General features: G+C 37.7%; 1 protein-coding gene across 1 annotated transcript; it reads right to left on the reverse strand.

Moving 5' to 3' along the window:
* Positions 1-1,244: 1,244 nt before the first annotated feature.
* Positions 1,245-15,553, reverse strand: LOC117302199 (enolase-like). The gene is made up of 13 exons (XM_033786016.1): positions 15,466-15,553; positions 13,765-13,869; positions 12,234-12,388; positions 11,879-11,948; positions 10,065-10,198; positions 9,185-9,260; positions 8,409-8,498; positions 7,743-7,799; positions 7,130-7,275; positions 6,426-6,480; positions 5,515-5,716; positions 4,600-4,767; positions 1,245-3,946 (listed from the first exon to the last, which is right to left on the reverse strand). The coding sequence occupies exons 2-13, from the start codon at positions 13,847-13,849 to the stop codon at positions 3,880-3,882; spliced, it is 1,305 nt and encodes a 434-aa protein (XP_033641907.1). The 5' UTR covers positions 13,850-13,869; positions 15,466-15,553; the 3' UTR covers positions 1,245-3,879.
* Positions 15,554-15,573: the final 20 nt, after the last annotated feature.

The following is a 15,573-nucleotide window of genomic DNA, read 5'->3' on the forward strand; positions in this document are numbered from 1 at the left end:
GTTTGTTATTTTATATATAAGTTGTGATACACCAAGTGTGGGCCTTTGGAAAATACTGTTTACCGATATTGTGCGATTGCTTTAATTTATACATACAACACTCATGCCGTGTCAATAGTCGGAAAAAGAGCAGTGACAAGTGCTCTTTTCAAAGTATATGCATGACAGATCGTTGCATCAAAGTATATTGTACAGACATCTTTAATTTCAAGTGATATTCATTCATACTGTATAATTGTTGCCTTCTGTATCTGATATCTTCATGCAATGTTTCATGATTACATTATTGTATACATTTTATTGTAGCTACTGAAAGTGACCTTTTTTCCTGTACCATACTTTTAACTTTGTAAAAAGAAAACAGTTATTTACCTCTTTCAATTTAAAAAAATGATTCTTTATTGTTAATGTATTTCCAATCATAGTTGTTTTCATCTTGAAAATAAAAAAAAACGACAAAAATACAAATATGATTGTTGAATTATTACCATATTTTGTTCTTTCAAGTTGTACAAGTGTTTGATGGAAACTCAACAGTTAACAATACCTTAAAGGGTTTGGGTACGTTTTGTACAACATAAGAATTCACAGATTTACTTTTGTAAGCGACTGGACACAATGGGTAATTACTCATAATAAATATGTCAGGCCTGAAGCCTTTTATTATGCATCTAAAAGCACACAATGTTGTGTGATGTCTGACTGTGTTTCATAAGTTAATTTATAAGAGATGTTAAATTTGCATCGGGGATAAAGAATATTATTTTTTTGTTTTTTTAACCATACAACCGTACACCGATGTGTGTTACCACTGTATACTCAGTACTTTCCCGAGTCTTGTGAAAAAAAAAAAAATGTTGTCGTGAATAGTCGTGAGTGGCACAATTGGTTCACCAAGCAAAAAATCGTGACTATTTTTGTAGTAGTCGTGGCGGCACAATAAACCGAGTAGTTAAAAAACAGTAGTCGCGACTTGACGAAGCAATCAACAGTTGTGACTTCAACACTAGATGCCTAGGCTTTAACGATGATCAAGCTATGTACTTCGGACTAGATGGAAAGCACATGTTAATGAACCTAACTCACTTCTGTGGAAGAGTAGGGGCTAACCCCCAGTGTTTCTGTTTCATTGCAGGCACCATTTGTCTAAAGCTTTCCCCAGGCTTCCGAATTTATACATGTAGCTTACTTTTGAGGCATCCTCGGTTTCAATTTAAACTAATAATAACAATAAAAATACAGTCTAAGGTTTTAATTCTATATTTTATTTCTCCTATATTTGTACTGAAAGAATGCACACACCACAAACAGAAGAAGACACATGTAATTTCACAGCACTACTGGTAATAATAAACCTGGGCTGGAATTAACACATTGTAAACAAAAGCTCAAACAACACTGGAGAAGTTCTTCAAATTGTTCATATATCTCATACTTTGACTATAACAATTAGTGCATCAGAAAACTCAGATTGTTTTTTAAAATTTTATATATTTAAGATAATTTCTTTTCAATAGAACTTTTCTCTTTGAGTCAGTAAAAATAGACTTGTTACCCTTGGGGAAACAATTATTTTGTTTTCAATGGCCACAAAAACTGCAAGGAGCCAGTGCTGGAAGTCCATGTTTTACAAACATAAATACTGGGACACTTTTAATATACAGCTGCAGAGCAATCAGGTCTGCTGTGCTTTAAATCTTCCCAAGAAGGTGTTTCAATAAGTATTTCTCTCAAGAGTAATAAATTATTTTCTGTTACCCCTAAAAGAATACCTTCTAATCGTTCTTTCCAACCCATCTTTGAAATATTTTCCTTTTAGATTATCTTTTCTGTAATGGAAGTCTTTTGGAAGGGCCTAATGGCAACCTGTCATGTGTTAGGCTAGGCTCATACTTCCTGTGAATGTGTATGCGATACAAAATTTGACGTCACAATTAATTCGCAATGAATAGATAGCAGTTGAACTGCCACGAAACATTCGCTGCGAAAATAGTCATGTGACATTAAAATTCGCATTGCATCCCATTCGCAGGAAGTATGAACCGGGCTCAAGCTGTAAAAAATAACTGTTGCAGGAAATACTTGCAGGTCAATATTTTTAAGAGACCTGCACAAGTTATTCTCAGTCTGATCAACATATACTGTACGACTCACCCATAGTACTACAAAACACTGTAATTTACACCCCCAAAGCTTGAAAAACTTTAACGAATTACTTAACAGAGCTACATGTAAAACAAAGCAAGCTGTGTTTAAATTGAGCTAAGTAGGATTTGACACTGCACAGTGGAATAACAATATGGAAAGGTTTGCCGTAACACAATGACTATCTCTTAAATGAGTTGGGTGGTTCTGAAAAGAACCGTTGGTTTCAACTCAACCTTTCGATCAGTTTGATCTGATTGTTTTCTGGAGAAAAAAAAGAGCTACTGTGGCTAAGGCAGGCTGACCATGCAGCAACAATATATTAGGGCTCGGAATACCCACTGGTCCACTCTGGAATGGGTACAGTGAACTTAGAACTTACATGTACTGTGGATCTAAACATGTCTAGCAGTGGTACCACTGTGTTCCTCCCAATGTAAAAACATGACACGCTACATTTGAGTTTGACTGATTCATTGCTTAGGTTTTCAACCAAAACAAGTTCTCTAAAGCTTGGCAAAAGGAAGACATTATTTCTGTTGCTGTAAGAATAGTTCTGGCCAAGTGAAAGTTCTGAGATGCAAGCTCTGCGGTCATGTGGATATTTCCTTGAAAATATTAACCCCCATAAATTGTGAGTAAAAAGATCCCTCCTGACAAAGCCAAAAAGCTGTTAAAAAAAACTCAGCCTTACAATAAAAACCTAAGCAAACAAGCTAAGCTGGAACAGTTTCTCTACAACATGACTTTTTTGCTTACTTCATATAATTTGATTCAGTTAACACATATTCGTGCAATATTTTAATCCTTACGAGCAGATCAAGCTTATTGCGATGGTACAAAATTAATGTACTACATTAGAGACGTTTACCAATTCATCAGTTAAGTACGATTCAACTCGACAAATGAACCTTCTGTTTCGGAAACAAATTACCAATGACAAATCGGACCATAGAGCAAGGAATATGGCTATACATGGTCTAACACATAGTCACAAATGTTGAAAATGTTTGTTGCTAGTTAACTTAAACGGCAATTAGATTAAATGGCGTCTCTGTGATTAAGGCTAGAGTCGTAAATCCCTCTGTTTTAATTTGATGGTGATCATGGCTATGTATGAATGCCACACAACATTTGTCAAAAAGAATTACACACGGGCATACTTGTGGTTCCTACTTGGGTTTGGGTTGAGTATGAAAAGCCCATATTAAGTACAGTGTGACTGACTCAAGAAGCTAATTGGGTTGTTAATTCTCCTTATATTGATAAAAAGTTCTACTTTACTTCTCATGTAATTATACCAATACTATTAATGTATTAACATCCAAGTTAAAAACCCAGGGGTTTTGCTGGAACAGGTTTCAATCACAGTCGTGACAGGAAAGAAAGACTATAAGACAACAACTCAGGAGCACAGCAGTTCCAACAACAAACTTTCTAGTTTCTTTTAAATTAAGGTACACCGTAAATCAATAATCTACACAGACTGGTACCTTTACTGAGAGTTTGGTTACACAGTAGCAAATGGCACAGGTATAAGACCAATTAACATGGCTGCAGCACAGCAGACCCTAACATTACTGTTAAATCTATTGCCATTTATTAGGGTGGGATTTCAAATTATTTTTTTACTATTCCCTATCTCACCTTTTTGGTTTGAGCCAACTACAATGGCTATGGTCAAACTATGCACACTGGATTGTACCACTTTCCAACTGAGTGATGTTCATCTCTCTATTTCAGAGGGTGTCTGAATTTTTCACCGGCGTAAACAGCATTTGCTCCAAGCTCCTCTTCAATTCTGTAGTTGACAGAAATTGTTTTAAGAGTCACAAAAAAGACATGAAACAAGGTCCGTCTTTGAATAAAAGCCTACATGGTAAATTTGTTTTTAACAAAAACAACAAATGAGAAAACAAACTTCATCTGTAGCAAACTGCTTACCAACCAAAAGGAACCTACAGTATAAATGCAACAAGTAGGTAGGCCTAGTGACCCAACGTTTTAACCCTTGCAGAGTCTTTCTCAAACTTTGTGTCAAACAATAATTTGATGGTGATCATGGCTAAAAGTGTTGATCTCCGCCAAGGAAATACTGTCCGGTTACTTCTTGCCAAATACTGTCCATTCCTGTAATTTCTGCACCCTGACACTATTTGTGACACCAGACACTATTTAACACCACGCACTTATTGCACCAGACACTGTTTGGCACATATACCATAATTTCCTGCGGATAAGATGCTTGGCGGATAGGATGCAGTACAACAAATCTCTGAACAAAATATTTTAGGTCCCAATGTATAAGGCGCATTTCTGTACAAGACGCACCATGATAACCGACGTAGGCTTGGCAGGTCCCATTCACTACGTGTACATCAACACATACAGGGTCACTGTGATGACAAGAACCCACGACTTATGCAAAGAATGTATGTTAGGTCACATTATTACCTTAGTATCTGGTTGTACTTGGCCAGGCGTTCAGAGCGGCACGGGGCACCGGTCTTAATCTGGCCGGTGCACAGCCCAACGACCAGATCAGCGATGAATGTATCTTCGGTTTCACCGCTGCGGTGGCTCACCATGACACCCCATCCATTAGACTGAGCCAGCTTACACCTGCAGTCAAAAGCAAGAGTAATCATAAAGAGGCATTCATAGATATGTACGGGGTAGGGGATTTTGAGGCATGGCATGGTGAGGTATTTATATACATTTGGTTTGCGGTAACACCATGTGTGTATCCACTTGCTAGGTACATATTGTTCTTTTGAGAACTTGTCTAGCTTGATATTCTACTACTGCAGAGTAGATTTTCGGAATTCGGGAGACTTCTCAGTTCTGAAATGAACTGTCTAGTAAGCGCCCAGGTAGTAATTAAAAACAGGACAGTTCTTTTCAGAACTGAGATGTCTCCCCGTTAGATTTTGAACCGTTTCATGAAACTGTTTAACTCATTTCTCAAAAACAGCACCTCGGCAAATAATATTGTAAGGGAAGCTTTCTACCACCATTATCTTTAAACCGTGTAAGTTTAATGTAAATCTGTGGACATTTGTTTTTTGTGCCGTACAAAAAGTACCCAAACCCTTTAAAGTTGGGGAGGTAGTTGTTTCTGCTCTACCAGCCAGGCTTCTGATGGATGAAACCCAAGCCTGCCTCCTATGAACTGTAAAGGGGGTAACCCTGTTTCAGCCCCGGAAGTAGGTGGAAATGGCCCCTGGAAAAATAGTTAGTTGTAGCCCACACCTTGAAGTGGCCCTAGGCCTTGTGTGTTTGGTGACATGCGTACCCCCACCCCCTAAAAAAAACCCCAGATAAAACCTTTTACCACTGACATGACAGTATAATTAATGTTTGACTCACGCTTCAATAGACTCCGTCACGGATCCGATCTGATTGACCTTCAGGAGGAGACAATTGCATGATTTCTTCTCGATGGCTGTCTTGATTCGTTTTGGGTTAGTGACGGTAAGATCATCTCCAACAACCTGAATGTCAGTACGGCTGGTGAAGTCAGACCAGGATTCCCAATCGTCCTGATCATGGGAGTCTTCGATGGAAACAACTGAAATAAGAACAAATCTGTTACGTTATCTCCACTTTTTTTTTTTTTTTAAATGCAAGTTTGTCCCAAACAAGGCTTAAAGCCACTCTATGTAAGCAGGTAAGGGGCTTCAAGAAGAAAATGGTTTAACATGAAAACAACTCAGGAGAGCTGGAGGCAGGAGTTGATATTCTTCTTAAAACAGTCCAGATTGTAGGATGGGGGGAAACATCCATCAGGCAAGGCGTTCCAAAGAGATGCAGTATGCGGCATAAAGCTGTTGGAATGACTCTTTGTTCTACATCTCAACAAATCAAGAGTGTATGGGTGAGAAGAAGCAGAAAGTCTGGTTTCACGCTCAAACACCCTCATAGGAGGAACTAGGTCGGACACACTGGTGGCACAAAATATTTGTAGAGAAGACAGAGGCTGGCTACAGACCTACGGTGGGAAGAGGTTGTAACGTTGACCCCAACACTTCACCAACAAGATTAACAATACACTTCTGCACCCTATCTAATAAAGATAAATGACAGGCAGAAGCTCCAGCCAAGATGTAACAACAGTATTCCAATAGGGGACGTATAGTTGTCTTATACAGGTAGAGAGAGTTTGAATGGTGAACCAGTGGACTCAATTATTAAGCAGAGAGTATCAGAGCTCAATAGATGACAAAGTGACCAACCAGTGTAAATTGAACCTCCGTGGTTGTTCTTTCATCAGAACCTACCTGGGTAATCTTTGATGAAATCCAGGTACAAAGCTGTCAGCTCTTTACCAGTCAACTGTAAGAATAAATCAAACAGTCATAATAATTATACATATGTATATGGTTTAACCAGAGAGCAGAGCTCAATCGATGGGTTGCATTACGCGTCATCGACCGCCATCTTTGATGTAAAACAACGGAAAAGTGCCACATATGGAGACGCCTATTGCCACCCATCTATAGATGATAATATGGTTTGTTTAAAAAACTCCTCATTTCATGTCTACTTGCCAGGGTTGTTTAGTTTCTTACTTGAATCAAAAGGCTTGTTAGGCAATTGCATAAGAGTTTTTAATGTGGATAACCCGCAGTAAAAGCTCTGAAATGTTCATGGGATTTGAGGCAATGCATGGTGAGTATCAGTATTAGGTTTGCGGTAACATGTGTGTATCTACTTGCCTTGTAGAATATGTTCTTTTGAGAACTTGTCTTGCTTTATATTCTACTATCGCAGAGTAGATTTTTCGGAATTTGGGCGACTTCTCAGTTCTCAAAAGAACTGTCCTGCTTTTTAACTACTACCTGGGAGGAAGGTAGGAAATCAGCTGGGACTACTACTTTTGCTTTAATGGATCAAGAGGACTTCTTGTATTAACCTCACTACCTCATCAACGTTTCAATTAGCTTGCTCTAGTCATCGTCAGGAGACTATTAGTTGTACTTACGAATTTGGAAGGATCGGAGTCCTTGTTCTTGAAGTCCAGATCGTATTTTTTGTCACGGTGGAACTCGGACGCAGCAACATCCATACCGATCTTGACCTTGTCTGTGTAGCCAGCTCTTGCAATGGCTTCCTTCAAAAGCTCAAGTCCTGTCAGAAAAATTAAGACTAAGAGTTTATCCCTTGCTCTCAGGCATGTGTCAGGCCTATATGCTTCGTTTTTGAAGGGGCAAGGGCACCGAGGCATGTTCTCTTTGGTAAAGGGCATCCGATGAGTACACAAAATTTCTACTGTGGAGAGTATTTCTAGGGCACCTAGGGAATGACAAGGAGGCAATCGCCTTCGTTGCCTCTGTGAAGTATCAAAGCCTGTGCTTTTTTTGACTGCATTCTACTACTTTTGATCTTCATGGGGAGTCATGGCCGAGAGTTTAAGAGCAACACATTCAAGTTCTGGATGCTGAGTCAGCAAAAACAAGACAAAAAAACCTGTGGATGTTTTTATCAGGGATTTTATGGAAGCACACGTACATGTTTCTTACAAATGCGAGTCAAAGTTTTTACAAAATTATTTCTATAAACTTTGAACGAAAATTTCAATAAAGTTCTTGACAAACCTTCACGATTGTCCTGAATGTTGGGAGCAAATCCACCTTCATCACCGACATTGGTTGCTAGGGAATTAAAACAAAGTATCAAGACCACGTCAAGATTAATTTAACCATCTAAGTTCTTAAATTTAAGATTTTAGATTTAATATGTTAAATTTGAACTCACATCATTGTAAGGGTAAAACAAAAATTAACATTCTTTTTTTAATATAAATCTTTGCGGTACCTGCTGCTAAAATGTAGGCTTCGAATAGCCTATAAAAGTAGAATATAATGATCCGCCCTGTAATGACTCGAAATTGAACGGTTTTCCTTATACCATGAAATTTCAAGGCATATTTGTGTGGAACATTGCATGTATATTCTACTTTTAAAACATCAGTCTAACCATATGCATTTCATAAAAAACATTTTCAAACACATTTCATAGACCAACACGTCAAATCCAAGGCATAGTGTCCTTTTAAGCTGTTTATACATTTTGCCTGAAAAAAAGTTCAGGCTCTGTGGCTCTTTTGTATGTTCTGTAAACAAGTGATGTCACCCTTACACAGTCTTCTGTACAAAACTTGCCACTTGATGTAGCACAATGTATAGTACCATGCATTCTAAGCCATGAAACGATATGGAGTAGTCAGACAATAAGAAGGTACAATGTTATTTTGACTTTACCATCTTGTCCGTATTTACTCTTGATAACCGCCTTCAGGTTCTGGTAAATCTCAGCTCCAATTCTCATGGCTTCCTTGAAGGAGCCAGCACCTGATGAAAAGGACCACATATTTAAAATCAGTTCTCGTTATTAGATGTTTCTTGCATCTTGCATTGTTGTACTCTCCTACAAGCATTGCTGCTGTCCTAGAGAGGGTGGGTTGCAAAATCTCAGTTGTGTTGTGTGCTTGGTCTGTCAAGATTGTGCTTAAGATGGTGATTTTGTCAACTTATTGTACCGCTCAATTCTCACCTGGTGTATCCCAACAAATGCATAAAATAACAAATCAATTAAAATTTGGACTCAATTGGGCATCGATGTTGCAGGAGATCTATGAAAGAAAGAACACCCTTGTTGCACAAATTTGTGTGCTTTCAGATGCATAATAAAATGCTTCAAACTAAAAGTCTTTTATTAGTTTCAAATATTAATGTGAGAAATCACTTCTTTCTCAAAAAACTATGTTACTTCAGAGGGGGAGCCATTTCTCACAATGTTTTATATCACTAACAGCTATCCGTCAAGGGTCGTGGGTTCGAATCCCACACGAGTAATATGCCTGTGAGATTTGTTCACAGGACTCGGGGAAAGTACTGAGTATACATTGCTAACACACATCGGTGTATGGGTAAAAACCAATATTAATAGCTCTCCGTTGCTCATTGCAAAGTAAGTTTGTTATGCTAATAATTATTTTGAGTAATTACCAATAGTGTCCAGTGCCTTTTAGACTCACCTGTTGGAAGGAGCATAAACTCCTGCATGGCAAGCTTGTTACCGGCATGGCTACCACCATTGATCACATTGAAAGCCTGCAAGAAAGTGTTTTAAAAAAATTAATAAAAATTAACAGAAATTGTGCGCACGTGTACTCCACGTCACTAAACCATTCTACGAGTACACAGCTACAAATGTACATGTACATGCAGCACAGAAATTCAGCACTTGCACATAAGCGGAGAAAGGTGATCCTAAGCACAGAGTTTGGCGTAAAGCAGAGCCATTAATTGTGCCCTGATGTATTGTTCCCTTTGGGCTATGTCATTGAGCTCCATGGTCAATGCCTGATTCTTTTTTAGTTTGGGTTGTCTACCCTGCCATGTCTACCCTTCTGAATCATGTACAGATGTAGGAACTAAATAAATGCATGTGTGTTTCCATGACACAAAGAAGCTTTTTAAAGGGAAGATACACGTTTGGTAAGTGTCAAACACCAGTCTTCTCACTTACTGAATCCCAACATAAGCATTAAATAACAAGCCTGTGAAAATTTGAGCTAAATTGGTCTTCGAAGTTGCGAGAAAATGATGAGAGAAAAAAATCCTTGTTGGGCAAATTTGTGCGCTTTCAGATAGGAATAAAAGACTTCTGGCTTCAATACCAAGTCAGTTTTTAAGATATTTGTTTTGAGTAATTACCAAACATGTACCTTCCACTTTAAGCTTCATTGTAAGGTAATCGTAATATATAACTAAATAGTCTTTTTAAAGCCGTACACTTCCTCCTTTCCAGGACCTGTAACAACACAAAACAGCCCCTTTCACCCCCCCCCAACAAAGAATAGAAGAACAGGAAGCAACTGGATACAAGATTAGGGGGGATTTGTTTGTACTTACTGGTACTGGAAGGATAACTTGTTTGTTTCCAGCAAGTTGAGCAATGTACTGGTACAAGGGCACACCAGATGAAGCAGCCCCAGCCTTGCAGACGGCTAGAGATACACCCAAGATGGCGTTCGCTCCAAGCTTGGCTATCAATAAAAACAAAACACAAAATAATCAGACATGCAACTTTCTAATGCACTTCACCTTTGTACAGTGTTTTTCAGCTGAAAAGTTGCATGCCTGATAAATACTTGTAATGACACTGGAGTTCTCAATTCTCAATGCATTCTCATGTTTTTCCCCTTCCAGCATTTGGTTTTGGTTACATTGGTTAAAATTGCAGAAAAACAAAATGGATGCAGTATGATAAATGTCTAATTCAAAAAGGAAGCACCTTTAATTTGTTATTCATTTTGTTGATCATTATTTTGATTAAAAAAACACTTGCAGTAAAAGTGCTGAATTATTGTCTCTATTGTGCAATACGATAAAAAGCAGAAAACATTAAAATGCATAATCGAAACAAAACCCCAAAGATAAAAAGGGCAAATGACCCAGAATTAGACAAAAAGAAAAACTTTGTGCAATGTCTAACAGTACATGTCAATAAAATGGTTACCAGTTACTGGCAATCTCAGGTAAGACAGAACATTCTAGTTGAAGTATTCTTTCATAATGAATGCTCTGGATTCATACTTTATGAAAAAATTGAAAGCAAAGAGAGGTTTCCTGAACTACATGGATTGTTTGCGCCAAGACAATTATACTCTGCTTTCTGTTTACGTAAAATCTCACTAATGATTCTTTTGGAATGTCATGGCTGTTCGATCCGGTACATCGGACTCTAAGCCAAATTCCATTGAGCTGCTTTAAAGACTGTGGACACTATTGGTAGTTACTCAAAATAATTATTGGCATAAAAATTTACTTGGTAACGAGTAATGGGGAGAGGTTGATTTATAAAACATTGTGAGAAACGGCTTTCTCTGAAGTGACGTAGTTTTCAAGAAATAAGTAGTTTTCCACGAATTTGATTTTGAGACCTCAGAATTAGATATTGAGGTCTCGCAATCAAGTATCTGAAAGCACAAAACTTTCTTTCATTATTATCTCGCAACAGATTTGTTATTTTCTTTAAGCAGGAAACTATGGTTAAAAGCTTTCTGCTAAGCAAAAATAAGCTAGTCATAGATTGTACAAGTAGCATGGTATTTTGGCAGGTAAGTAAAATTTTTCTGGTAAGCAAACAACTGTTTAAGCTAGCTACATTTTGCATCTAGGAAGCTCTATGAAATTAGCCCTGGTTTTCAGTGCCAAAGTGTGTTTTCAAGTCCTGGTCAAGACACTTAAAGGCAGTGGACACTATTGGTAATTGTCAAAGACTAGCCTTCATGTCCAGTTGGTGTATCTCAAAATATGCATAAATAACAAACCTGTGAAAATTTGAGCTCAATCGGTCATCGAACTTGCGAGATAATAATGAAAGAAAAAAACTTGTGATATAATAATGAAAGAAAAAAAACACCCTTGTCACACGAAGTTGTGTGCGTTTAGATGGTTGATTTCGAGACCTCAAGTTCTAAATCTGAGGTCTCAAAATCAAATTCGTGGAAAATTACTTCTTTCTCGAAAACTATGGCACTTCAGAGGGAACCGTTTCTCACAATGTTTTATACCATCAACCTCTCCCCATTACTCATCAGTAAGAAAGGTTTATGTTAACAATTATTTTGAGTATTTACCAATAGTGTCCACTGCCTTTAACCATATCTGCTTCATCCTTGGGACGTAAAATGAAGGATTCAAAGTTTTGCATTTTAACTTACACTTGTTTTCTGTGCCATCAAGACTGAGCATAAACTGATCCACTTCTGTCTGTTTGGTAACGTCTAAATTCTGAGGAATGAACAGAATTGTACAAACATATTTGTAATTATAAATTATCAACAACTATGTCAACAAAGCATTTATAATACAGTATTGCTGATTATTCAGGAGGTCCAAAGCCTTTAACAGAAACAAAGGAAAATTGCGTTGAACAAAGAACAAATTATTACAGCTGGGTTTGAACCCGGACCTCCCAATTAATGTGCCAGAAGTCGCGGGTTCAAATCCAACTCTGGTAAGGTTTACTATTCTTTAAAATATAAACTATTTGAAACAGGGTCCCCCAGAACTAACCTTGGCAATCAAAGCCGGAGCGATGATGTCGTTGATGTTCTTTATGGCTTTATCGACCCCCTTGCCAAGAAACCTCTTTGGATCTTTGTCTCGAAGCTCCAGGGCCTCATAGATCCCAGTGGACGCACCGCTTGGCACAGCTGCCCGGAAAACCCCTATTAAAAAGAAGGACTTAACTTAGCGTGTTGAACAAAGAGAAGTTTGTTTGTTTGTTTAGATGTTCTCCCCATTAAGGGAACTCGGCAAGGTTGGTGTAGCCCAACATTATGCATAAAATCCGAACCTGTGAAATTTTGAGCTCAATCGTTCATTGAAGTTGCAAGAGAAATGAGCGAAAGAAAATGTATTAGGCATTTGAAAGCATACAATTGTGCGACATGGGGATATAAACACCAAGCTGGCAATAGCCAATCTCTCTCATACATTGTAGACGACAATACTTATTCTAGTCATTGTGAAATCAGCAGTTAGCTTGGGGGATTCGAACCCACAACCTTGTAATTGCAAGGCATGCAGTCTAACCACTGGACCACAGTGACAAGTTTACTACAGTGGTGCTCTACCAACTGCTAGCCCCTAGTGTATGTTGCTGGTCTCCCTATTTTGTCAATATATTTGTTTGGGGTGCTACTTGTCAGTTTAGCCATCCCTTAGTAACATGTAGCTGCCATCGAACCAGGAATTGCACCAACATTTACAATGCACAATATATAGAGGAGGAGTTGCAGCCAGGGAAAAAACCTTCATGCTCAAGCTTGCTGTATGCATCAGGGGAAAGTATGCACAACAGCACTGTTTCATTTCTGGCATAACTTAGGTAATATGAGATTTCACAATGTGAAAAGTCCAGGAAAATTGCTTCCTGATCTGGAATCCCTCTTGTTCTATACATTAAAACCTCTCAGATGTTCTAATTCAGGAAGTTTGCAGACTCTGTGTATCATTGGAAATACAAACTACAGGTTTGGACACAATGTGGACAATTAAAATGTAACTATTTCTCCCTTTTGTAATTGCTTTACTTTTTTAAGGCTAAAGGAACATTAGAGAAGATCTTGAAATCAGGAAAAATCCTGTGAAATCACTTGTACAGAGCCCGGTTTATAGAGCTGCTGAAGCAGACAACATTGCCTTCAAATCTTCTGCTAAGTAAAAATCAATAGTAATACCAGTCATAGTTGGCATATGATATGATATCATTATTGGTAATCTTATTCTGGTTAGTATTTTGTTTTGGAGTTAAGCTACTTTGAATGCAGCACCATAACTTGGTACAAAAACTGCCTACAGCTTTTTGTCTAATATTTTTGACATTTGCAAAGGTTTTACCCCTGCAAAAAAAGGAACGTCTGGTAAGCTTTAGTGAACACTACACTATTTGTACAAATCTCCGTATTTGGAGAATAATCTAACGATAGGTCTGTTCACTAAGGGACTTTGTACTTAACCCCATTATATATTGATATTCCCAACTTAATAAGAAAAAGTTTTCTGATAACTGAATATATGAAATCATTTTTTTTTTCTTTACCCTTTTCAGTTGTGAGGTCAACTTCGACTGTTGGGTTGCCCCGACTATCGAAAATCTGACGAGCGAAGATCTTTGTGATAGGCATGATTGTTCAGTCTAGCTGATCTGAAAAATAAGCAATAATAATACTGATAATGATAACAAAACACATGCATGTAAAGAAATACAAATTACCAATTAATTACTACATATTCCTTTGAATTCTTATTTAAAGTCACCTGGAAATATAATTTTTTTTCTTTCAAACATAAGAGTATATGCTTACGAACAATAATTTTAACAATTTTTTTTAGTAATTGTTTGTCACGATTTATATGTTTAAAAAATATATAAAGTTGTTTGGGGGGCTGACTCCGCCTACCCCTTTTGTGACGTCAATCGAGGCAGACTTTGCCTGCAATGCGTAAAGTAAACACACGTGCAAAGTACATGTACGTCCAAGTCGTGAGTTGGTACATTTCAAAAAGTGTTTTTCTGCATTCAGCAGCAATACACCTGGTCGGCAATGAAACTTACAAACTCACGACTTGGTCCGTACATGTACTTTGCAATTGTGTTTACTCTACGCATTACAGGCAAAGTCTGCCTCGATTGACGTCACGAACAGCGCCCTCTCGGGTCGGGTCTACTCTTAAATTTGTAAATAACATAAGAACTGATTTTTTAAAACCTTAGTTAACTGTTTACTCACATTCCACTCATCAAAACACATATTTTAGTGACAAAAGCTTTATTTTGAAAAAATACCACTTCCAGGTGACTTTAAACATTCTTGTTAAATTTATGTAGTTTTTTTGCTTGGGTAAAACCATGGTAAAACAAGCCATCAATTAATAAATAGCCCAATAAAATGAAGGCAACTGCTGGCTATAGAGTCATACACAGAGTCTCGAAGAACACTTGTAGTCAATGCAGATGTTTCTTCCATGTACATGTATGGCTTCACCGGGAAACCATACTTTCTCGTTTGCTGTGAAAACAGGAAAAACTCAAAACAAATGGGGCCAGTTGAAGTCATCGAAGATCGGTGTGTGGTGTGAACATTTCAATGTCCATCAAGTTTTAAAATATGTTTGCATACTTCATATTAACAAATGAAAATAATTAGGGCATCGGTTGATTTAAATGGCATCATTATTTTTTCCCAATTCAAAGAAAAAGGCATAATACTAACAGCGTGAAAACTAGAAAGCGGAGGATATATAAAATTAAAAGTTTAAATTTAGTTACAAAATAAAATGAAACAAAAGCTAACATTAAATTAATTTAACAGTCAATACGGGTAATCTTCCGGTCGTCGCCACCAATTTATCCGCCGTTAATTAACTCCAAAACCACTGAATTTTTTTCTTACCTGAGAAGAAGGGTTAACGCATATATACAGTCAGACAGAAAATAGTTAAACTCTACACTACCATATCGGCCGCATACCTTTCCCATGTAATAAATGCAATGGTACCCGCAAGCGCTATCTGCGCTATACCCGCAACACCAGGCATCCACCATTGCCCTATTTAGAAAACTAAATTTGGCACGTACGCCAAGATAGAAGTGCACACCCAAATATGTTACCGGCTTCACAAAACTGACAAAAACCTCTAAAGAAAAAAAAAAAGCATACTCCCAAACTTAGCAAATTTAAACACCGAATTATAAACAATTGTAGTGTTGAATATAAAACAATTTAAAGACCTAGTTTACCTTTTTTTGTTGATAATCACAAAGAGTGTTCGAGCTTTTCTCACGGCTGATCTGGATTTTTGAGGCAGAGAGACCGGTAGGTCGCAATCTTTCACCCTTGACCTTTAA

Source organism: Asterias rubens, chromosome 18, assembly GCF_902459465.1.
Source record: "Asterias rubens chromosome 18, eAstRub1.3, whole genome shotgun sequence".
NCBI lineage: Eukaryota > Metazoa > Echinodermata > Asteroidea > Forcipulatida > Asteriidae > Asterias > Asterias rubens.